The sequence below is a fragment of the Saccopteryx bilineata genome, chromosome 5, assembly GCF_036850765.1.
Source record: "Saccopteryx bilineata isolate mSacBil1 chromosome 5, mSacBil1_pri_phased_curated, whole genome shotgun sequence".
NCBI lineage: Eukaryota > Metazoa > Chordata > Mammalia > Chiroptera > Emballonuridae > Saccopteryx > Saccopteryx bilineata.
This window is the reverse complement of record NC_089494.1, coordinates 45,457,638-45,483,834: the sequence shown is the minus strand read 5'-3', so window position 1 is coordinate 45,483,834 and position 26,197 is coordinate 45,457,638. Positions and strand designations below refer to the sequence as shown.

General features: G+C 39.4%; 1 protein-coding gene across 4 annotated transcripts in view; it reads left to right on the top strand.

Annotated features, from left to right (window-relative positions):
- The first annotated feature begins 641 nt into the window (after positions 1–641).
- Positions 642–26,197, top strand: part of NAB1 (NGFI-A binding protein 1) — a 50,276-nt gene continuing 24,720 nt past the window's right edge. The window contains exons 1-3 of one of the 4 annotated variants that reach the window (XM_066233138.1): positions 642–946; positions 11,991–12,828; positions 23,769–23,902. In XM_066233138.1, the coding sequence (XP_066089235.1) occupies positions 12,010–12,828; positions 23,769–23,902 (953 nt within the window). In that variant the 5' untranslated portion in view covers positions 642–946; positions 11,991–12,009. Of the gene's footprint in view, positions 947–1,165; positions 1,289–1,320; positions 1,561–11,990; positions 12,829–23,768; positions 23,903–26,197 lie in introns of those variants that run through there. The other 3 variants (XM_066233139.1, XM_066233137.1, XM_066233136.1) reach the window with 3 other exon arrangements.

Sequence of the window (26,197 nt, the reverse complement as noted above, 5' to 3'; positions counted from 1 at the left end):
CGCCTCGCCCTTGTGGGCGAGGGGCGCACCTGACCCACCAGCCTCCAGATTGCGGGGACCAGGATGGGGGGCGAACCCGCCGCCTAGAGCACGCTTTTTATTTTTTTTAAAGTCTGTCTTCCGGAGGAGTTGGATTTGGCGGACTGTGCTCTTTGAAATACTATATTGGAAACCTCACACATTAAAAAAAATTTTTTTTTTTTAAATAGCAAACCTGCCCGGTTCACTCGGCAGCAATAGAGCAGGCCCGAGGCGGAGTCCCCTCCCTCCCACCGCTCCCGTTTTCCTCCTTCCCGCCCCCTCCTCTAGCCCGGAGCCCCACTCGCGGGAGCCGCCCCCTCCTGGGCGCCCACATGGTTCCTCCCAGCTGCCGTGTGAATGGGCCGACCTCCGGATTCCGCGGAGGGGGCGGCGGGAAGAGGCCGTGCCCGGCCCCGGCGGCCGCCACCCCCGCTCCGCGGCGGCCCACGCCGGGATCTGCGTCACTCGGCCGCGCGTGGGCGGGAGCCGGAGCGGCGAATGTAGCAAGAGCGGAATCTCCCAATGTGACAGCGCGCCGGGGGTGGAGGTGGCGGAGGCGGGTGGGGGAGGGGGCGGGGAGGGTGCAGCGGGGAGGGGAGGGAGTAGGAGGAGGGAGGGCGCGGCGGGGGAGGCGCTCCCGCCGCCGCCGCCGCCGCCGCCGCCGCCTCGCGCCCGAGCCCGGAGGAGCCGCAGCCGCCGCCGCGGCCGAGCGAGCGCCGTCGGGGCAGACGGGCGGAGAGGAGCGGCGGGTCGGAGCTGGGAGGGGGGAGCTGGAGAGCGCCCCCACCACTTTCCCTTTCCCCCTCGATGGGAGCGGGGGCGTCCTGGCCGCCGCTGCAGTCTGTGGAGGGAGAGCCGGGGGCCGCCACTTCGGAATCGGGGCTGAGCAGCCTTCGGGGGAGAGCGCGCCAAGACCGCTGGCCGAGTACGTACCAACTCGCCGTCCGCCCACTGCCGGACGCGTTTGCGCTCGTGCAGCCCCGGGCGCACTTGGGGCGGCGGAGGCGCCGCGCGAGCGCTGGGGGGTGGGGAAGGCGAGCGTCCAGGGCAGTGGGCCCCGCGCAGCCGCCGCCAGGAGGAGGGGCGTCGGCGGGCTCTTGTGGGCGAATCCCGGAGCAGTTCGGTGCGCAGGGACCGCGGGGAGACGACGAGCGAGGCTGCGGGCCTTACTCGTGAGGTTCCCCTCCGAGAGAGCCGGGGGTGCCGAGTCCCTTCCAGCCCGCCTGGGGTGGTCGCGCCGCGCGCGGAGCAATGGTGGGGTTGCGTGGTAGGTGCGCGCGCGCCTACCTTCCACTAAGGCGGAATCTTTTTGTTTGTTTGTTTACTTTATAAAAGTGGTGTGCTTACAGTCTTAATTTTCGTTCTGGGCATCCTCACCCTCCGAAGGTAGTTTTTAAAAGCGGAAGGAGAGTTTTGCATGGAAGTGGCTTGCAGAAACTCGGCACCGAGGTACAGGCAAGCGAGAGACTCATTGTGCTCGCTAAGGCTGAGTGTGGAATTTGCAAACACACGTGGAACACACAAGCCTTGGATGCAGAGGTGTGTGACCTTATTCATGGAGAAACATTGTAGGTGCTATCAAATATTTATGGTCTGCAACCTCAGGGTTTACAAGGCTTAAGGATATGAAACTACGCTTGCAGTAAGCCTAAATACGATTTTGGGGAAAAGAATAATTGAGTAGGAATAATCATTTGTAGGATCTGCAGCTGGTGATCTGGAGGAATCCTTGACTAGCATATACTTTTCTCTCACTCTGTGAGATCGTGGAAGCATACAAAATTTGGAGGTTGCTGTCAATTTAAATTTTCATCCGAAAGAGTTCACCTGCCACTCACTACCAGTTGGTTTGCCAGTGATGTGTCTGCAAACTTGCAAAACTTAAGGAGTGCAAAGATCAGAAACTGAAAGGGAAAATTTCTGATCTTGTTTAAAAATATTTTGGCAGTTTTAATAGGTTATGTTAGATTGCATAGGAACAGAGGAATGGAATTTAAAATAGATTAGTCACGTAGGAAATGCTAGGCTGTGTTGTTAGAAAAGTGTGCACGAAGTGATTTACCTTCTTTAGAGTTTCACTTTTTTGAAAATTTCTCCCTGTAAAACAGCAAATTATGACATGCCATAATTTGAGTGTGAGTTTTAAGGAGAAATACTGGGAGAAGATGCATAGGATTTACTGTATCTATTTTGGGTGAAGGCTAATGTCTTCCTGAAGACTTAAAAGAGCTGTTTCTAATCTAAGTGCCAGTAAAGTGGCTCTTAGGTCACCGGTATCCTTTTCCCTCCATTTTTTTTGGTATTATTTAAGACATTTAATATTGTCTTTTCATTTTTAAAAATTACGTGTCCTTACAGGTTAACGTGCATGTAAGAGTTCTCATGAGAATTTATAGATTTAGCTGGCAAGGTCAACCTTCCTTATTCCTATTTGGGAATTAGATACTGGAGAATTAGATCTTGAAAGAAAATAATTTCAAGGAACCATCAGAAGGTTTCTTGTTTCCATTTTATTCTAGCACCGTGCACAAAAAGTTAATATGCCATCTTGGTACTAGAAAATAGTTTTCCTTGGCTCTGGTGATTTCCTGTTATATGTGAATATCAGTAATAAAAGAATAAAAACGCTGAGGTACTGTAGATTTTTATTTTATTTCATTGTCTTCTGATTAAAATGACAGAAAGCCTTAGGAATACAGTAGCTGATATAAGGAAATGTAATGAGCTATATCTAATAAATAACTTGCTGTATTTAATAAATACTTTATATCTTGTCTTATTTCAGAATTATTGGTAAAATTGAATAATCTCAGCTAAGTTAATTTAAATTTTTTGTGTGAGTAGTAAATAACTTCCTTTGCTGTATATAGGAAAGTTAATAGATTTTAATTCTTGTTTAGAGAATCAGTTAAAGCATTAGATATTTTCTTTTAATCCTACTTTAAGATATTAGTTTGCTATTAAGGATTTTGGGGGTTTGCACTATGGATTCTTTGAATGAAGAAATTACATATATTACAAAATGGGGGAGACCTTTAAAGAATTTATTGCATGAATTTTAAATATTTAAAGCAAAAGATGGTTGGATGGAAGTAGGTCAGGTTTTTGTGTTCATCTGCCCTAAGATTAAGGCTATATCTATTCCATTAATAAATCCAGTTGTTTTTGTTTGTGCTATTCATGTGCATTATTGAAAATGAAAGCTCTGTAAAAATTACCTTTAAATGTGAAGCTGTATTCTGGATACCACAGAACCGTAATATATTTTGTTATGTTTCTTGAAAATGATATTAAGGAATAAATAATACCCACTCAAGCATAATATAAGCTTGCTAGCCCCATTGCTTTGGACTTCATTTTACCTGCTTCTTTCATAACGTTTTAGTAGAGTGAAGAATTACTATATTAAGTGCAAATTTCCTTTCTGATCTGACATGTTCAATAACTAGTACAATAGAATACACTCTTAAACTTAATGATGGAACAAGTGGGAAATTAGAAAAATTATATTGGGGAAGAACTGTAGTAATCCTCATCTTGTCAGATTTCTCACAGCTAAAACATACCATTAAGCTCTCAAATAGTTTGTCATTTCTCAATACATTGTATTTAGGGGCCTGCATATTAATTTAAACAGTATGTTAATTTTATCATTTTTAAGGAGAAATTTTTGGAAAAGATAAGATGTATATTGTATACAGTGTGCTTACTACATGATCAGAGGGCGCTTAATGTTTGATGAATGACTTCTTGGTTGAAGAATTTCCAGCCATATTTATGTGGTCATGGTATTTACCAATGGTATTGTAGTTAAGTTAATGTAGTTATTAAGTGCAAAATAAATCTAGTTTACTTTTTTCTTATTTTGATAAATTTAAACTTAAACTTTCCTTAAAATTTCAAGGAGTCTGTAAGAATTTTTTTCCAGCATCATTCAAAATTCAGATAAGAATCAATAGAGAAAAACAATATGAGTTTTTCAAATTGCCATTAATTCATTAGAAACTAATGTTTCATTCATAGATATGACAGTAATAAGATCCAAAAATACCTTGATTTAAAATATGTCACTGAATACTAACTAACATGCCCCTGGGTAAATTGTTTGGTACTTGAAACACGGACACAGGGGTTGACTACCTAGGTGCCAGGTCGGCGAACTCATTAGTCAGCAGAGCCAAACATCAACAGTACAATGATTGAAATTTCTTTTGAGAGCCAAATTTTTAAAATTTAAACTATATGGGTAGGTACATTCCTTATCAAACTAGCACATGGTATTTTGTGGAAGAGCCACACTCGAGGGGCCAAAGAGCCTCATGTGGCTCGCGACCCGCAGTTTACCAGCCAGGAACCTAGGCCAGTGCCACAATCTTAAATCATCCATAATGTAACTAAACTGCATTTCATTATTTTAGCTTGAGCTCTAGGACTAGGGTAGAAGTGAGAAGAATTCATTTCCTGGGCCTAAGGCTCATCCTTCCTTAAGCCAAATTCTTTTTATAATGAGCCTTTTCAGTTTCAGCCTTTAAGTGTGCCCATTGCACCCTTTTCCCCAGGCCTTCCCTCCGCCCTCTCCCAGACTTGGTGGTACTTCAGAGGCTTGAAAGGTAGTATCTGCCCTCACTCTCCCGTTCCCCCCTTGCCGTTTCCCGTCCCTGTCTTCCACTCTGTTAGTGTGCACCGGATCTCATCGAGATGTGACGGGGAAACAGTTTGGTGGAACTAATTCACCTTAATCTGTAAATGACTCATAAACTAACTCTTCCCAAGATTTTTTTTTTTTTACATTTTTTATAAGTCTGTAAGAGGTTGCTGTTAATCTCGATAGTTTTTAAGTAAAATTTTCAGGCTGGGTTGGGAGGAAGGAATTTATAGTTCTCTGCATAAGTAAGCCGGATCTTCCTGGGATTCTGCCCCTGGTTTCTCCCTGCTCGTGGCAGAGTGTCTCTGGAAAGCGATAGGTTTTATAAAAGTGTGTGTATACACATGTTATTTGTGTATGTATATGTATAGATACAGATATGAAATCTATATAAATATATATATATGTATTTCCTCTATCATGAGGATTTAGGAGTAGTGATTATGAATCCACTTGAATATAATGATCATTTATAAGATTGATATTATTTGGGGATAGCTTATACTGCATTTTAATTTATACGAACACTAAGGAAAAAGACCTAGGATCTTTCATGACTAAAATTGGCTTCTTAAAATACTGGTTGGGGCTAGACTAACACATGATGTATACATAACACTAAGCATGAGCAGTTCCTATGTTTGGGAGAGCATCCTTTGATCTCTTGAGAAAATACCTATGTTCTGGGAACTCACCATATAGCTTTATAAGAAAGAGGATGTATAAAGCAGTGGTCCCCAACCCCCGGGCCGCGGACCGGTACCAGTCCGTGGGCCATTTGGTACTGGTCCGCAGAGAAAGAATTAAGTCTGAACGATGTTTTATTTTTTTTAAATGACCAGATTCCCTCTGTTACATCCGTCTTAAGACTCACTCTTGATGCTTGTCTCGGTCACGTGATACATTTATCCATCCCACCCTAAAGGCTGGTCCGTAAAAATATAAATATTTTCTGACATTAAACCGGTCCGTGGCCCAAAAAAGGTTGGGGACCACTGGTATAAAGGATGAGAGAAGGAAGAGGATTGTAGGTAAAGTAGCAGGGTATGCTGTTATTAGGTTGGTAATTCACTAGGACAGGAAGGCATCCCCTTTGGAATCTAAAAGGAGGCTGCTAATCAGATTCTGACTCAAACATTGTGTTTAATATGAGAGCAGCCACTATAGAGATGTTATTGAACACCATGCTAGGAATAAAGGGGGGTAACAGATGAATGAGACCTAGTTCCTACCCTCAGGGAGCTTATAACCTAACAATAACTCCTGCTTAGTTCCTGAACCACAAGGAAGCCCCTAATATGGCTGTGGGAAACAAAACTTGGCTGACATTCTCCAAGCTGGGATGTGGGCATTTAGGGTAGGACAGAGGTCCTTAGTGGTCACTAGTGAAAAGAACTGTTCCTTCAATCCTGCCTCTCTTCCAAGCTTCAGCCTGCAGTGTGGCTCCACAACTCTCAAAACTCTGGAATAGCTATTGAGTTATCTCTGGCATCTGTTTAACCCAGGGGTCCCCAAACTACGGCCCGCGGGCCGCATGCGGCCCCTTCAGGTCGTTTATTCGGCCTGCCGCACTTCTGGAAGGGGCACCTCTTTCATTGGTGGTCAGTGAGAGGAGCACATTGATCATCTCATTAGCCAGAAGCAGGCCTCTAGTTCCCATTGAAATACTGGTCAGTTTGTTGATTTAAATTTACTTGTTCTTTATTTTAAATATTGTATTTTTTCCCGTTTTGTTTTTTTACTTTAAGATATGTGCAGTGTGCATAAGAATTTGTTCATAGTTTTTTTTATAGTCTGGCCCTCCAACGGTCTGAGGGACAGTGAACTGGCCCCCTGTGTAAAAAGTTTGGGGACCCCTGGTTTAACCTCTCCGCAGCTTGACATCAGTTATTGAAAGGCTTCTTACCTAAACTATGTTGTCTTCCTTTGGCAATTCTTTGCTAAGTTCCAAACTTCAAATTAGAACTCTTTGTTATTGTTTTTCTATATTCTCCCTTGATGATCACATCCACTCCCAAGTTTGAGTTATTACCTCGAGCAGCAGACTAACCTCCAAATTGCTAAGTGTAGCTTGGATCAGTGGTTCACGGGTCAGGGCCATGAGGTACTGCGGAATATTCTCAAATCCAAATACACACCAAGCACTGGTTATGGAAGATGCCTCTCAGACATGTCCATTTTGCAAATAAAAAGTAAATAAATACTTTATGACTTAATAAAATATAAACTAAAAAAAAAATCAATAAAAATTAAGCCTTGACTGGATAGCTTAGTTGGTTGGAGCCTCATCCATGAGCACAAAGGTTGCTGGTTAGATTCCTGGTCAGGGTACAGACAAGAGCAGCTGGATGTTCCTGTCTCTCTGCCTCTAAATAAACAAACAAAAAACAAACAAACTCATTTAAAGTGTAACTGCCCTGGCCAGATAGCTTGGTTGGTTGGAGTATCATCTGGAAGCACAGAGGTTGCCCATTTGATCCCTGGTCAGGGCACACACAGGAACAGCTTGATGTTCCTGTGTCTGTCTGTCTGTCTGTCTCTCTCCCTCCCTCCCTCCCCCCTTCCTCTCTCACTAAAATCAATAAATAAAAAGTTAAAAATAAATACATGCCATATGGCATTGCCAACTTTAATTTCCTAAAGTAGGGGTGCGACTCTTGACTCACCTGTGCAAATTTCCCCTTTGGGTAGAGAAAGAAACTCAGACTGCTCGCATAGGCATCCCAGACACACACCTACCTTCCCAGCTCTCTCTGGTCCCTGCCACGCCCCTCTGCTCCTACTGACCAGATACACTGGACATTCCTCAGATGTGCCTCCTGCTTCTCTGACCCCAAACCAGACCTCCTCATTCCCTCACATTTCCAGGGCCTTATTCAAAAAGCCTCTCCCACACCCCGGCTACAGGTTTCCTCTCCCTTCTCCAAACCCCATAGTACATTCTCTTCCTCATTTTTCACTCATTCAACTTTGCCAGTTACTGAGCCAGTCCCGAGGATACAGAGGAAAGATGGTCCTTCACGGAGAATTACGTAAGAGGGAGGAGACAGACAAGGAAACAGACACATAAGCACTGTGATAAATGTATGCTCAGTGATACACATGGAGTCACGGAACAGCTGAGTAGATACACTGTACTAGCCACCTGTGTATGATGTGTTGGATTCCTTTATATTTACTTCAGGTTGGAGAGGTGCAGCTGGAGGCTTTCTCTGATTTATTTGACCTTCATGTTGAAGCATGAATAGAGTTTGTAAAAACAAAATCTCATCTCATAAAAATTTTATTTTAAATTAAATCAAATTAATGTATGAAGTGGTGTTTAAATGATCACCACGTGCTTTTGTAGGAGACTGAAACATTCTCCTAATGCGGAAGCACAGGGAGAAGGCTCCTTTCCCAGCCGTGAGTGTGGGCCGTTGGAAGGCCTCCGGGGACTCGACAGTTCACCTGGTTATCTTTCGTTTGGTATCTTTGGAAATTACACTTGGTCCTGTCAGTCCTTAGAGAGAGATTATAATCGTGACTACTATGCTCACCTGGACATGAGCATTTTATCTTAGGAACTAGGGAATTTCCTTTATTTATGGTTAAAGACGAGAAAGGGTAAACAGTTGCAGTGTGGTAGTTGCCAGTAGGGGCAGGTATGGGGGTATAAATGGTGATGGAAGGAGACTTGTCTTGGGGTGTTGAACACACAATACAATGTACAGATGATGTGTTGTAGAATTGTGCTCCTGAAACTTGTGTAATTTTATTAGCCAGTGTCACCCCAATAATTCAATAAAAAAGAAAAATGAAAGGAAAAAGTGAAAATCAATTATTTTGTAAAATCATTGTCTTACAATAAAACCTAAGTTTGGATCTTTAGTTCTCTTTTTTGTTTCCTTTTAAAAATTTGTCTAACGTGTATATATATATATGTATTTTTTTTCTTATTGCTCATAAAAAGATTCTAAAACTCTATTCTAGATTTTCTCAGTTTTCCCTATTTCATAATTTGAGGGAGTACATATGAAGATATAATTGATGATATCATAAACTTTGCCAAGTTATAACCCTCTTATCCTCTTATAAAAAGATTTTGTGTATGTGTGCATGCACATAGGTGTGTAAATGTATTTTTTTGTATGCTCCTTTTTTTGTGACAGAGACAGAGAGAGACAGACAGATGGGGACAGACAGGAAGGGAGAGAGATGAGAAGCATCAGTTTTTCATTGCAACACCTTAGTTGTTCATTGATTGCTTTCTCATATGTGCCTTGACGGGGGTGGGGGGGGTGGGGGGTGGCTACAGCAATCAGAGTGATCCCTTGCTCAAGCCAGTGACCTTGGCTCAAGCTGGTGAGCTTTGCTCAAACCAGATGAGCTCGCACTCAAGCTGGCGACCTTGGGGTTTCGAACCTGGTTCGTCTGTGTGTCCCAGTCCGTTGTTGTGTGCCCTGCACCACTGCCTGGTCAGGCTGTAGGCTCTTGAGTTCATAGCCTGTGGAGCTTATTGCATTACGTGTATGATGAGAAAGGACGTTTCTTTTCTTCTACCTTAGATACTTTCTAGTAGCCTTTCTTTTGGGTTTTATGGTAAAAATAAAACACCCAATTTAACTTGTGTCTGTAATTCCTGAGATTTGTGTTTTTGTGGGTTGGTTTCCAGCTGGGAGAGAGACTCGCTCCCTGGAGAGGCACCCCTGGAGGGGAGGACACGTGATTCATCCTGTGGGTGATTTAGGAGATGGAAGAATGTTGTCCAGAGGACGGAGGTGGCACGATCATGAAAATGACCTTAACCTAGAGATGATCACAACATACAGGAGTTTGAGAGGCCCAGCGGGTATACTAAATAGGGACCTTCTAGTGTAGTTTGCCAAATTTGTCAAATCCTGGGAGTTTCATGAGAAGACATAACTCAGAAACCTGGAAAATTGTATTTTCAAAAAGCACACCAAGTGATTTCCTGGCTGTTCATAGAATCTACTGGACTCCAGTTCAGTGTATTTTATGTCTCCCAGAAAGTCATCAGCTCACCTGGCAATACTCTTATAAAATAAAAAGCCTTAAAATTTGAGGCGGTCACTAGTTGATCAAAGCAAATCGTGGATGACAACAGAGGTTCCAGGAGATGGGGCTTCCCACAAGTCAGTCCTTAGGGTGGTAGGGAGATGCATTCTCTTTGGAATGGAAGATGGAGACTAGAATTCTGATTGATGGCATAAAGTTGAGGTCCCAGATTTGGTCTCCTAGCTTTCAGGGATGTTCCTAATATTCTATCTCCCAGTTAATGATTGCTCCATACTATTTTGAATTGAGAGTGGAGCTTCCATTTTCCTCTGATGTGTGTGTTTTTTTCTTCGACCTTCTGTAATTTTCTCCATAGAGGGCTACAGGTCCTTTTAATCCCAAGAGAGTGCATTATTACAAGGTTTTTTCTCTTAAATGAAAGTGCCTGGCCAACTCCTTTGTATGTGGGAGGTCTCCAAGCAACTGTGAATAACTTTTAAAGGCTGCCGGGAGGTCAAGAAGTACTTTGCTGGGTCTTGTTCTTTCTCTTTAAAGGTAGGCTTCTGTGTCTGGCTTAGGCTCTAAAATTTGTTTCTTCCGTGGGTCTATCTTAGGCTCGCTGTTGCTTCTTTGGGGGGCTCTCTCATCCTCCCTGGTTTCATCCTCTCTTCCCCTTACACTCACTTAGACTCCAGTCCTGTGCCATAAAGTGCAATGTGTTCAAAAGGGAATCTCATCCTGATTTGTCTGTGTCCCCAATGTCTTTAACAGTTCTGGATCTCACATGTGTAACCCCACAGGCATCTGTTACTTTTTCCTTCCTGGAACCATGGAAAGTGTCAAAAATGGGAACCGTTTTTTCTCCTTCATCTCTTATTACCTAAATGATCACCAAGTCTTGTCATTTATTTGTTTGAATTTTTCCTGCCTCTCTTTTTCTCGGTTCCTGATATATTTACCTTCTGTCTTCTCACCTTCATACTGAAAGCTATCCTTCTCCACCCGCCAGGCTCATGTTGCTATTTTTTTCTTGACAACATGGGAATAACTGTACCTATCTTGCAGGGCTGTGGTGAGGATGAGACATAATGTAATATCATATTGCCTAGCGCAAAATAAGTATTCAGCAAATGGTAGAATAATATAGTTCTTACCTCCTTCTGACTTGATTATCTCTCACTTCATGTCCATGAACCACAGAAGCAGCAAATGCAGTTAGAAATATGGGATAGAGAACCCTGTGAGCCTTGGGTTATGTCCCTGAACTTCTGCTTAACTACTTGTGAGAGAGATCTCACACAAACTACTTTATATATGTTTTGTGTGTGCGTGTGTGACAGAGAGAGAGACAGAGAGAGGAACGGATAGGGATAAACAGACAGGAAGGGAGAGAGATATGAGAAGCATCAATTCTTTGTTGTGGTTCCTTGGACTCCTTAGTTGTTTATTGATTGCTTTCTCATATGTACCTTGACCCGGGAGCTATAGCAGAGCGAATGACCCCTTGCTCAAGCCAACGACCTTGGGCACAAGCCAGTGACCTTGGGCTTCAAGCTAGCGACCTTTGGGCTCAACCCAGTGACCCTGTGCTCAAGGTGGTGAGTCCACTCTCAAGCCAGTGGGCTTGGGGTTTTGAACCTTAGTCCTCTGTGTCCCAGTCTGACGCTCTATCCACTGCGCCACTGACTGGTCAGGCACTTACTATCTTTGAATCTTTATATTTTTCTCTTTAAAGTAGAAACAGTTCTAGTGATCATTAGGATTGTTAGATGAGTACAATGAGATAACTTACATGCAGAGCATGATTCCTGAACAGTTAGTTGCTATACTAATGTTTCTCGTTTTTGTTCTCATGCTGCATTCTTAAATCCTGTAGTGTCTAACAAATACTAGGTTTAAAAGGTTTGGGGCAGGCCCTGGCCGGTTTGCTCTGTGGTAGAGCATCAGCCTGGCATGCAGGAGTCCCAGTTCAATTCCTGGCCAGGGCACACAGGAGAAGCGCCCATCTGCTTTGCCACCCCTCTCCTTCCTCTCTGTCTCTCTCTTCCCCTCCCACAGCCAAGGCTCCATTGGAGCAAAGTTGGCCCGGGCGCTGAGGATGGCTCTATGGCCTCTGCCTCAGGTGCTAGAATGGCTCTGGTTGCAACAGAGCGATGCCCCAGATGGGCAGAGCATCGCCCCCTGGTAGGCATGCCGGGTGGATCCTGGTCGGGCGCATGCAGGACTCTGTCTGACTGCCTCCCTGTTTCCAACTTCAGAAAAATACAAAAAAAAAAAAAAAAGTTTGGGGCACATGTGATGAATATTTCCTCTCTTCTCTTTACAGGTTAAGCACATCTACAGTAATGGCTGCGGCCTTACCCAGGACCCTGGGGGAGTTGCAACTGTACAGAATATTACAAAAAGCCAATCTGCTTTCTTATTTTGATGCCTTTATCCAACAAGGTGGTGATGATGTCCAGCAACTCTGTGAAGCTGGAGAAGAGGAATTCTTGGAAATCATGGCTCTTGTGGGCATGGCTAGCAAGCCCCTCCATGTTAGAAGGCTGCAGAAGGCTTTGAGAGACTGGGTTACAAACCCTGGCCTTTTCAATCAGCCGCTGACTTCCCTGCCTGTTAGTAGCATACCCATCTATAAATTGCCAGAGGGGTCACCAACCTGGCTGGGAATATCCTGTAACAGTTATGAAAGGAATAGCAGTGCCCGGGAACCTCATGTCAAAGTCCCCAAGTGTGCGGCCATCACCTGTGTGCAGAGCTTGGGACAGGGGAAATCCGATGTGGTGGGGAGCCTAGCACTGCAAGGTCTTGGTGAGTCCAGACTCTGGCAAGGCCACCATGCCACCGAGAGCGAGCACAGCCTCTCCCCAGCAGACCTCGGCTCCCCAGCCTCCCCAAAGGAAAGCAGCGAGGCTCTGGATGCTGCCGCTGCGCTCTCCGTAGCCGAGTGTGTGGAGCGAATGGCCTCCACGCTGCCGAAAAGTGACTTGAGCGAAGCGAAAGAGCTGCTAAAAACCAACAAGAAGTTGGCCAAAATGATCGGTCACATCTTTGAGATGAGCGATGATGACCCACACAAAGAGGAAGAAATTCGAAAATACAGTGCAATATATGGCAGGTTTGACTCGAAGAGGAAGGATGGGAAGCATCTCACGCTTCATGAGGTAAAAAACCCACTTTTTTCTCTGGATGGGGCATGTTGTGTTCCTTAGAATAAAGTTTGGTAATAGTTTGCATCTGAGGAGGTAATTTACCTGAAAGAGGTATTGAAAACATTTAGGTCTTAGCAAAATAGAAGTCTTTTATGAAAATAGACCATTTTTATTGTTAGGGTAGTTTTATGTTGAACTCAAACATGTTATACTTTGGAACTACATTGTAGGATGATTTAAAAAATGTCAGACTTTTTAAAACAGTGAAAGTATAAGGTCTTTGCAATTACAAGGCAGTTTGTTTTTTAATTAAGGGATCAAATAGGATTTTAAATATAACCATTTATTTAAAAAACATTTTGTAGACATTATTTTAGGGAAAAAAAATTTATAGAAAGAACCAGAACTTAAAATAATTTTTAGGTAGCAGAGAATGCAAGGCTATATTAGATAAATTTTGGAAGAATTATGATAACTTTGGTTTTATTTATTTGGATTTATGTTGTTTTGGTTTGACGTTTTTGGCATTAAAATTGTTTTATCTTCATAGCACTCTATCCAGAAATATTCTTCTTAAGTGTAAAACTGCATATATATCTCATTTGCATTTACTCTCTTTTGTCCGTGTGGCCAACACATCATCTTTAAGATTTAGCTCCAGCATAACCTTATCTCTTTTCTGATGTGTTGTCCCTCAATTAGAAGGACTTTTTTTATTTCTTTCCATTTCTATCTCTACTTATACAACTTCAATACCTTATTGTACTTATTTGTATACTGGTCGGTCCCCCTCAGTATATTTGGATTTCTTCCAGGCCAAGATAAATGTCTCATTCATTTTTATATCCTCAGAGCCTAACATACCCAACAAATGCTTGGAAAATAAATGCATTTTCAAACTGTAAAAGGATAAGTCCTCTTTGAAAAAATGTTCAGTTGGATGCAAAATTTCATGTTAGAAACATGAGATCTTACCCTCAGACTTGTACTTTAACACCAAAAAGGAATATACAGTATACTTATTGCAGAAGCATTCAGTTATTGCAGAAGAATATAAAGTGATTGAATCTGTGAATTTTCAGATATTTTTCTTTACATAGACAAACATGGGGTCATATATATTTTGCAGAGTTCTCCAAATTCCTTTCTTTTGAAAACTTAGCAGTACACTCACAGTACTGTTATATGCTAATATACTATTAGCTATTTTTTAAGTCAGTACACATAGAGCTATCTTATTTATGGCTTGCATTTTACTGTAGTCCATTATTTATCTTAACCATTCAATTTTTGATACCATTTAGGTTGTGTCCATTTTTTTATATTAACTATGGTTTTACTGGAACATTATACACATGCACCTTTACAGATTTTTGCATGTTTTACTATAGAATAGATTCCAACATGTAAAATTTTGGGCTCAAAGGCTATGTAGATTTAAAATTTTAATAGATGCTGCTAATTTGCCTTCTAAAAACTGCAGCAGTTTACATTTCCACGGTTCTTATATGACTGCCCATTTCTCCATGCTTTTGCAAATAATGTGTTTACCATTCTTGTTTTAATTAAAAAAAATTTAGAGTTTACGAGTTTACATTTGGTATTTTGTATTAGTTCCATGTGTAAAGCATAATAGTTAGATGATCATATGCTTTACAAAGTGTTCCTCCCAATATTTCCAATGTCTACCTGGCACTATGCATAGTTATTACAATATTATTGACTATTTATTATTATTTTTCATCTTTGCCAGTGTAGTAGAGGGAAAATTTTTCATTGCTCAAATTCACTTTGCTTAGTGGTGATAAATATCTTTTCATATGTTTAACAGATAATCAGTTTTATGTTTACAGTCTTTAATGTTCACATTGTCTTACCTTTAAAAAATTGATTGGTAAAAACATTTTATATTTGAAAGATATTAACCTTTTGTCTTATATTGTAAACATTTTTCCAGATTCTCATTTGTCCTTTGACCATCAGATGGTTTGCCATGTGGAAGTTTAATTTTATGCATTGTAGGAATCCAATAGTATGATTCTCTAGCCCTTCACCAGTATAGAGTTATTTTAATTTAACTTTAGCTAAATAATATAGTTTGATGTCTGTCAAGTCTGGCACCCCTTCAATAGCCTTGTTTTAAAGCTTCTGTTTTTAGGTAATCCTATGTATTTCTCCTTCCAAATGAAAATTTTTAATGCATTTATCAGATTTCCCTAAAATTTATGCTGGTATTTTCATTAGAAATGCTTAAAAGTATAGCTTAATTTGTGAAAAAAAAATTGACACAATAATGAAAACTCCCATACAGTGTGTGCATTTAGTTATTTAGATATTTTATATTCCTCAGTGATTTTTTAATCATGTAGGTTGTGCACATTACTTGTTAGGTCATATGCTTTGTATTTTATATATTTATATATGCATATGTTAAATGTCATGTTATATATATGTTATATTCTATTATATATGTGTTAAATAACATATATGTTAAATGTCTATAATATATGTACATGTAAATGTATGTTGTTTATATTGGATATATAAATATATAAGATATAAAAGGGATGTAATTATAAATGAATATTTTTTCACTTTTTAAAATATTGCTCTCACTGGCTATATTTGTATGTTAATCATGTTTGCAGCAATTTTACGATTTGATCTTTTTAAATAAATTATTTTAGATATGAGTATACTTGAGCTTAAGATCAGAGAATTGGTTAGCAAAATTACTTACAGTGAATCTGTGATTTGATCTATTTTGGGAATATTCTTTTTGCAATTGTTATTATGTATTATTGTTACCACACAATAACTGACTCAGGAGAGCTTGTGAGTGGAACTAGAAAATACACTTAATGTTATAATTTAGATACACTTGGATACTTCCACTACCTATGAACCCTAAAAGAATCTACTAAAAGGCTATTATGGTTGTCAGTAATAGAAAACAAAGGGTATAACATGTTGACAATTTTATTACATGCTTTTTATTCAGCTTATAATTTTGAAACATAGCAAATGAAACACATAGTTAAAAGACCTGTATTTTTATCAAAGCAAAAGTATGTTAAAGAGATGACTTTAATAAACCAAATCAACTTCACTTTTTTAAAAAAATTATAACCTACCTTTAAAAAATCTAAAAAATTATTTTACACTTGCCTTTTGCTAAGGGGCTCTCTGCTTCTTTGGGTAAATAGGTACAGATGGTATTTAAGTAACGAAACCATCATGGTTTTCCCAAAATAAGGAAACACTTAAAATGAATGCTAGTAGGCTGAGATGTGGGGGTAAGGACTTTGGAAAATGTGGCTTGTGTTTTTGAAACTTAACTTATACCACTTGTTATTTGTAACTCAAGTTTGTGAATCTGATCCAATAATAGAATTCCAGATAGAAGTTTATAAATTAGGATTTTTTTTTGAAGTAGTAACCATTCAAAACCTTGGTGGAAGTTATGAAATATTGAGAGAATTAAGAGAAATGAAGTACTATTAAGTGTACCTTTTACGTATTATGATAATTCACATTTTTTTCACTTATTTAAAATGAGAGAAAGATTTTTTTTTTTAAAAGATTTTATTCATTTTTAAAGAGGAGACAGAGAGAGTAGGGAGGAGCAGGAAGCATCAACTCCCATATGTGTCCTGACCAGGCAAGCCCGGGGTTTTGAACAGGTGACCTTAGCATTCCAGGTCAATACTTTATCCACTGAGCCACCACAGGTCAGGCTAAAATGAGAGAAAGATTTTTGAGTTTTTCTAAATTCCTCAGATTAACAAATGTCACTGGTTTATCCTCAATTTCCAAATAAGGAAATTTATGACTTATTATTAATTCACTGTTGGTAGTATTTATGAGAGGGTTTTTTGGTTTGTTTGTGTTTTTTTTTTCATTTAAAGCCTGTGGACAGTGTTCTTTTCATCTTTCAAGGCAGAGCTGTACATCAGTAACAGGTGGATGAAAATTAGAGATTATCTACATCTGAAAAGATTTCGTTCAACTCACAATTATGGAATGAATTATTGTTATAAAATACTTTTTTATAAGCTAAAGAATCAGTGCTGGTTTAGGAACTGGCTAGGTTTGGCCTGGTTTAAAGAAAACCATGAAGATAGTGTGAGGAGCTGAGGCTTAGAACCACACTAATTGTTGGTGGAGGGCTGGTGCTAAGGCACAAACCCAGAAGCAAGACTAGAAAGAGGTCCAGGAAGGCAGTGTTCTATCTAAAGATGTGTTAGCAGAGTATGTGGTAAACTAAACAAGCAGTGTGTGTCAGTCTCAAATCAGTGTGGATGGTGAGCGGTAAACTACAAGTTGAAAATAGTAAGATGATAAAGAATGTGGGCCCTTGTAATATTCAGAAATATAAGTAAGTAGACAACTTGGCATTATAGAGTATCTGTCAGGGGTAGCAACTTCCAGCCAAAGAACTCTGGAACTCAAAGATAGAAAGGGGCAGAGGGGCATGTAGACAGAGTCGATGGGTTAAGTTGTAGACCGAGTGGAACCTGTACAGGAGTTGGGAGTCTAAGGACAGTATCAAGACAAGGATGATGACGCCAAGTTTAAGTCAGTTTTCATTGTAATGTTGAGCAATCAAGGCTGAGTGTTGCCAAGTTCAACAACTGTGATTTGGAAAGGAATGCTGAATCTGGGAAACCCATAGACCTGAACACATTCATTAGTAAGTTATGATGCTTTATTTTGAACACTCAGCTGAGAATGGATAGATTTCAGCATCTAATACTTAAAAACAAATGTTGGCCATTTCCTTTAGATCATTTTAAAAAATGAATTATAGGACTTTTAGGATAGTCTCTGTGAGTTATTTTTGGTAAGTTACATTTTTCTAGGACTGTATTCATTTCATCTAAGTTTTTAAACTCACTGGCATAAAGTTGTTTGTAGTCTTTAAGTCCTAATATTACTGTATTTGTACATTTAAATCTCCCCCCTCCCCAGATCAATCTTGCCAGAGCTTTGTCAGTTTTATTAATCTTTTCAGGGAGCTGCGGACTAGAGCCTGTGAGCCAAGTAGGGCCCACCTCCTGATTTGGCAGATACGCTCTCATTGGAACACAGCCATACCTATTTGTTTATGTCTGTGACTGCTTTTGAGCTGTGATGTCAGAGTTCAGTAGTTGTAACATACACTATTTGGCCTATATAGAGCCAAAATATTTTCTATCTGACCTTTTACTGAAAAAAAGCTTTCCAACTCCTAATCTTTTTGATGGAACAACTTTTGGCTTAGTTTATTTTTTTTTCTTTTTAAGATTTTATTTATTCATTTAAGAAAGAGTAGGAAGGGAGAGCGAGAGAAAGGCAACAGGGAACAAACAGGAAGCATCAATTTGTAGTTGCTTCTTGTATGTGCCTTGACTAGGCTAACCCGAGGTTTTGAACTGGTGACCTGAGCATTCCAGGTCAATGCTTTATCCACTGTGCCACCGCAGGTCAGCCATAGTTGACATTGTTAGTTGTGCTGTGTGTGTGTGTTCGTTCTATTTACTTACAGTTTATTTAATTGTTTATTTTCTAATTTAAGTTGGGTGCTTAATTCATTAATGTCCAGCTCTTCTTTTCTAATATATGCAATTAAGGCTTTAAATTCCCATTATGTATTGAATTAAAATTAAAAGTTTTGATACAAACTTATCTTATTATTTCTCAATTCTGATTATTTCTCTATTTGTAATTTATTTTCTGACCCATGAATTATTTAGAAGTGTTTTTCATTCTTCAAATATGAGGATATTTTTCCTTAATTATTTTTTTCTAATTAATTTCTAACTGAATTGCATTGTAGTTAGAGAACATGGTTTGCATGTTGCCAACCCTTTAAAATTAGTTGAAATTTTAATTATGGCTCAGTATATAATGAGTGTTTTTTATGTTTCTGCAGTTGTGGTAGACTGACTGTTCTGTATGTGTCTATTTTTACAAGCTTATTAACTGTTATTCAAATTTTCTAGTCTTACTTTTTTTTTTACTTGCTCTATCAGTAACAGAGTTGTGCATTAAAATCCCCTGCTGTGATTGTAGAATTGTCTGTTTCTCTTTGTATTCTGCAGTAAACCTTATTAATATTTAATAATGCATTTTGTTTTAAAAACCTATTTTTTATATTCATTATATACATATGCTTCCTTTTTGTTAGTAATATATATAGCTTGTTTGATCTTTTTTCTATCCTTTTCAGTCTTTCCTAGTCCATGTTTTAGATACATCTCTTATAAATACCAATAGCTGGATTTTTTAAAAATCCAGTCTTACATTCTGTGTCTGTTATCTAGAATATTTGGTTCATTTACATTTATTATATTTACTAATATTTTGAACTTATATCTGTTAATTTGTATTGTGTTTCCAACTCTATATGTCAAAGTGACCATCTGGAATAAGTTTACTTTAGCCTGAAGTGCATCGTGTAGAATTTTCTTTTAAATTTTTATTTTTATTTATTTTTATTTATTCATTTTAGAGAGAAGAGGGAGAGACAGAGAGAGAGAGAGAGAGAGAGAGAGAGAGAGAGGAGAGACAGAGAGAGAGAAGGGGGGGAGGAGCTGGAAGCATCAACTCCCATATGTGCCTTGACCAGGCAAGCCCAGGGTTTTGAACCGGGGACCTCAGCAGTGTAGAATTTTCTTAATGATGGTGTACTGATGGGAAATTCTGTCCTTCCCCACCCCACTAGAAAATATCTTTATTTTGCCCTGATTCTTTTTTTTTCTTTTTGCCCTGATTCTAAATTGATATTTATTCTGGATATTAAATTCTATATTGTCCGTTATTTTGTCTTAGTAATTGGAGATAACATTTCCTTGGCTTTTGGCTCTTTTTGTTGTGCTTAGATGTCAGTGATTATCTGACTATTGCCTGTTTTTGAAATCTGTTTGCGTCTGCCCAGTTTCTTCTCTCCTTTTGCTGGTGGTTTTTTTTTTTTACTATATTACTCTAGTTGTATTTTCTTTTATTTCTTTAAATGAAGTCTTTGATTCTTTAATCTGCTGTTTCTGCTGGTTTTTATTTTTGATGCTTTGCTTTATTGGATGTTATGAACTCTCTTTTTTTGTTTTTGAACTGGGGGAATGTTTTGAGGCCTAGGCAGTGAAATAGATCTCCTAGACTAGAGGCTATTTGCTTTTGCTTTTGCTTCTACCAGGCACCTGTCCTCTGCACACTACTACTCTGGGAACCTGTGAAAATAAAATCTCAGCCTACCTAGTGTGAGTTAGGGCTGAAAATATATGAGGGCTGATTTAAGGTTGTGAAACCCCAAGAAAATATCTTCTGTTCTCTCTCACAAGACTCAAGACGGGTAATTTCCCTTGCATTGCCCCTGAGGGTACAGGTGTATTTCTAAGTCAGCCTTACATTGTTTGTATAGTGCTTTGGGATTTCAGTTTTGAGGCGAAGAGGTCTTAGACTCCTCATCTTTCGTGGATCCTGGGTGTTTCTTCTCACTACTTGAACCTCACACTCACTTTTCCTCTCATGACTCTCCTTCCGTTCTCACCAGCCCCATGAAGTGTGAAGGTTGAAGCTCAGATTCATCTGGTTTAGCAATTACCCTTAATGTACTCCTTTGAGTTACTGTCTTCATTCACTTTGACTTAAATAGGTCCTTACTGTTTTGTTGGTTCGTTGATTGTTGATGTATTTAAGATAATGTTTTTCCCTTCTATTTTGCCTAGAAGTTTTCATTGTTATCTTTGAGAAGGGCCAGTCATGATACCTAGCCCTCCCTGTGCTGGGAATGAAAGTCTTGGTTGTTTTTGAGCCTTTCTGACACATAGAACTCACATAGTATGTATATGCTAACAACACTGAACCTCAAGTTGCAATCATTTGATTGTTAAAGGTTATAATTTTAACTACCAATAAAGAGAGTTTTTAAGTCTAGTTAGGATAGAAAGCTAACTTTGAGAAATTTTTTACATGAAGCTATGAATGGAATTTTGCTATTTTGGGCCCCGAAAAGAGGAAGTGGAGGAGTAAGTAAACCACTTAGGGAGACTATCTTATTTTATACTTTTAACAAAATTAGAAACTTAGAATTTTTTAAAAACTAGCATGGTGGCACAATGAGCAGCTACTGTTTTGGAGTATTTGCGTCATTTTAAAAATATAATAGTTGGTTTAATTATTAGTGACTGGGAGCATGTAATTTAGAAAACATTAACATAAAATGCATTTTTGATGGGGAAGTTTGGTGATTGGCTTCTTCCTACAAGTTAGGGTGAGCTATAGTTATTTCTCCAGCCTTAATTTTATACCAGAAAGCTCCCTGAGGGTCTGGAGAGTTCAGTCCACCTTTTTGGTTTGGTGGAGCCTGAATTCAGAAACAAAGAATGTGTTATGTTTGTTTTTCTTGGTTTCTGGTGGGATGATGGAAGGAATTCTAGAACATTGTTTTCAGTTTATGTTGAAAAGTTATTTTCTGTAGTTGTGTATAAGCTGGTACTTCTGAAACGTTATCAGTCAGTATATTTAAATCAACCTCACTCTGGACATTAAACTACCCCAAGTTTTTCTCACAGATATTTATTGATCATATAATCCATGCCAAATGCTGATGTAAACAAGCCAAGTCTCTGCTCTAATACATGATAAAAGTATACAGCATACATAAGTGAAAAAAGGAGACTGTAAATGTATATGTACATGGAGAAATATTGGACACATAGGCACTGAAGTATTAAGTCAGTTTGGATGGAAGGATTGCATGTTGTATTTGTCTTTTTTTTTTTGCCTCTGTATTTTTTTGTTTGTGTGTTTTTCTGAAGTGAAAAGTGGGGAGACAGAGAGGCTCCCACATATGCCTGACCCGGATCCACCCAGCATGCCCACCAGGGGGAGATGGTCTGCTCATCTAGGGCATTGCTCCATAGCCACCGGAGACATTTTGGTGCCTGAGGCAGAGGCCGTAGAACCATTATCAGCACCCGGGCAACTTTGCTCCAATGGAGCCTTGGCTGCAGGAAGGGAGGAGAGATAGAAAAGAGTAGGGGAAGGATGGAGAAGCAGATGGCCACCTCTCCTGTGTGCCCTGGCCGGGAATCGAACCCAGGATTTCCACACACTGGGCCTACGCTCTACCACTGACCTAGCTGGCCAAGGCCTTTTCTGTATTTTTTTAATTTAAGAAAAATTATTGTTAATAAAGTGGGATGCCTGAATAGGGAGAAACAGTAAATGCCTGATTTCTTATAAAAGAACAAGAACACTAACAACAACTTGGTGCTAGGAGTATTTCCTCATTTACTTCTTTTTTTGTGACAGAGACAGAGAGAATTAGAGAGAGGGACAGATAGGGACAGAAAGACAGGAAGGGAGAGAGATGAGAAGCATCAATTCTTTGTTGCGGCCCCTTAGTTGTTCATTGATTGCTTTCTCATATGTGCCTCGACGGGGGTAGGGAGTGGGGGGGTGGCTACAGCTGACTGAGTGACCCCTTGCTCAAGCCAGTGACCTTGGGTCCAAGCTGGTGAGCCTTGCTCAAACCAGATGAGTCCACTGGTGACCTCGGGGTCTCAAACCTGGGTCCTCCACATCCCAGTCCGACGCTCTATCCACTGCACCACCGCCTAGTCAGGCTCTCCTCATTTACTTCTTGTTTGAGTCTTTTGAGGTAGTGATATTATCCCTGTTGGGCACTGAGAAAATTGAGACTGTGAGTTTTACACCAAAATTGCATAGTTGGTAAATGATGGAGCAAGACTCGTCTCAGGTCTGTCTGCCATCAGATCCCATTCTCTTTTGCCATCAATCATGCCTTGAATGAGTATGTTTTGTGCGTCTTTTAAAGGTACATGATAACTCTTGGCAGTTCCCTACATCTATTTAAATCAGGGGTCTCAAACTCGCGGCCCGCCAAACAATTTTGTGCGGCCCGCGGACTAATCCACGAAGTTCAAAATATTTTGGATAAAATTAAGTAAGCCTAGGGGCCTACTTGTATTTTTCATTTCTCTAACATCCTAGCTAGATATTATTAGCTTAGTTAACAGCAGTTGTGATGCGAACTACAGTTTCTGGTCATTTTGTGACACTGAGTAAACTGCATGTACGATTGTGCTTGTTGTACTGATTTTTTTTTTGTTTTCAACTGCAGTGAGAAAAGTGTTGCATAACAGTTGCCTTTTGTAGACCTAGTGCGGCCCGCCGAACGGCTGTGATCTTGCTCTGCGGCCCACATGCTGAGTTGAGTTTGAGACCCCTGATTTAAATTGACAAAATTATGTGAAAAAAAATTCTATTCATTAAACAATTGCAGGTTTTGAATTTTGGATAACATTTGCTATTTTAAACTTCAAGACAGGGTGTTTGATCAGCTAACAACTCTGTATTGGCAATATTTAACTCTTAGAGGAAAAAGTAGACTTAGGTGACTTTTAGAGACTCAGTGACTCTCAGACCTTGCTTTTCCATTATAGCACTCTTTTGCAATCTTACTAAGTGAGTTGGTAAATATTTAACTAAAATCATATAATTTTTATTTTTTCAGGTATTTTCATGTCAGCTCACATTGAAAAATAATTTGTCAGGCCATGTATACTCACTTTTCAGTTAGGAAAATATTATCACATAGTCAAATCCCTTGGTTTTTCATAAGAAAAATGAGATGCAGAACATTTTCTACTGTTTATTTTTATTTTGCTTATTTTACATAAACTTTCATAGCTAAACAAAAATAAATAAAGCATATCAATAAATAAAACTAAGATGACTATTTTGATTAGTTCGAGTTCTGAGGGATGGTAGATGACTTGATTTTTGTTTGAAATTTGGCATTAGGAGCAATTAGGACTATCCTGATTTTTATAAATTACGATTCCATTATATAATGATATGACACTTTTATAGTCTTAAGGAAAATATTTTATATATTGATGAAATAAAAATGCTTATAATTTGTAACATTTTATTTTGGTATGCAGCTCACTGTTAATGAAGCAGCTGCTCAGCTCTGTGTGAAGGATAATGCCCTCCTGACAAGAAGAGATGAACTTTTTGCCCTGGCTAGGCAGATTTCTCGAGAAGTCACCTATAAATACACTTACAGAACTACCAAGTAAGTTTAACTAATTGGCAGCACTTTTGTATTGCTTGATAGAAGTAGAGCTTGGCAATACCGTATAATAAGCATTTCTGGAAAAAGTGTGATTATAGTTCTATAAAATTAAACTGACTTTTTAAAACATTATCGCTAAAGTGTTTTTTTGTTGTTGTTTTGTTTAATTCTCTTTTATCTTTCTTTTAAAAAATAGTTCCCTAGCACTGTAGCATTGTTCTGGTAGGGTTTTAGACATTCTTTCATGTAGATGCTTTGGTTTTGAGTATGATGATGGGGTGTAGTCAGGATTTAGACTTATTTGTACATCACTAACTACATGGATTTGAACTTCTGAGGAAGCAAATTAGTTCCTTTTGCAAGGTGTTTGCATTCTAATGAGATGAACTGAATACATAAAAAAAGACTTCATTGACCAGTATTTAAGGGAATATTCGAAGATACTTTAATTAACTAACAAGTGAGATATAGAACATGTGTTTGAAATTTAAAAAATTTAATTTTAAAAAAAGTGATGGCTTTAAAATTTAATGTAAACAGACCATATTAATCTTCACCTTCTCCTCTCTTGAACCCTAAGCATTGTCTGCAGGTCTAAGATCATTCTGATTTTGTTCTCTTGGCTCCACATGACTCTGATTTCCAGCACATAGTCATCTGTGTGTGTCACTGCTTCTCTGAGTAAATGCAGACGGCCACTTGAATTAGACTAACTGAGCATGTGTTGAAAAGCCACATCCTGAGCACCCTAATATATCACAATCTCTGGTGACAGAGCCTGAAATTCAGACTTTCACAAGCATCCTAGGTGATTCATGTGCTTAATTCAAGTTTGAAAACAACACTTAATAGGCATTTGCTGTCATCGATGTTATTTTTCCTAACTCATAGCAACTTCATATTTTACCCTACTGAGGAGCTCACATATTTACAAACTGACAAGTAAAACTGCAGACTAAATGAACAGGGTAAGAATATACAGCAATATTACAGGATTATTTACAAGTTTCTTTGGTGGGGGAGTTGGCTAATCAAAAGCTGATTTAGTGATTTTTCATTTTCTTGACTCATTATATAAATTTTCCTTCTCAGTGCTGTACTTAAATCATCTTCTTGACTCAGAGTAGTACACGTACATGATTTGAGAAGTCATATAGTACACAAGGCTCACAGTGACACTCCGCAGTCCCCTGCTCCACCCTTTACCCCCCCCTTCTCAATACGGCACCCGGGGGCAACCACTTATATAAATTTTAGCTCTTTCTTGTAGTATTTACCTTTTTATTTCCTTCTTAAGTTAAATATATTTTAAAATACATAACACTTTTACATAATTCCTAAGACAAAGCTATGTAAATAGGTAGTACAAAAAGTTGCTCTCATTTCTGCCTCATTTTACCTTGTTTCTCTCCTCGAGGTGGATAGCTTTTAAAGTTTATTATCCTTGCATTGTTTGTACCCGTGCAAAGAAATATAACTATAGTTTCTCATTTATACCTTTCTTTAAAAAAAAAAACAGTAGGTAGCATGTATGTGTCTACATTCTGTATTTTGCCTTTATTTTAACATGTCTTAGAGATCTTGCCATAAATACTACTACGTATATATCGTTCTAGTTATTTTATTACAGCTGCATAGCATTACATTGATGTGCCATGATTCATTTAACTACTCCCCTATTGATGGATACTTGAGTTGTTTCTAGTCTTTTTCATTATAAATAATACCACAACAAAAAACATTATATCTTACTTTGTTGATTCTGAGATATACTTTTTTCACATGTTTTATGTTGGAGTAATTTATAATTCATGGCTCGTCATAGTTTAATTGGCAGTAGTAGTTCATGTGTGGGTTGGCACCTCTGTGGGCTAGATTCCCAGCAAAGGGATCTCTAGTCAAGGGGAAATGCATCTCTAATTTCTGTAGGTAGCAAAAATGCATTTTAATCTTTTTTTTTTTTTTTTTTTGTATTTTTCTGAAGTTGGAAAGGGGAAGGCAGACAGACTCCCGCATGCGCCCGACCGTGATCCACCTGGCATGCCCACCAGGGGGCGATGCTCTGCCCATCTGGGGCGTCGCTCTGTTGCAACCAGAGCCATTCTAGCACCTGAGGCAGAGGCCACAGAGCCATCCTCAGCGCCCGGGCCAACTTTGCTCCAATGGAGCCTTGGCTGCAGGAGGGGAAGAGAGAGACAGAGAGGAAGGAGAGGGGCAGGGGTGGAGAAGCAGATGGGCGCTTCTCCTGTATGCCCTGGCCGGGAATTGAACCCAGGACTCCTGCATGCCAGGCCG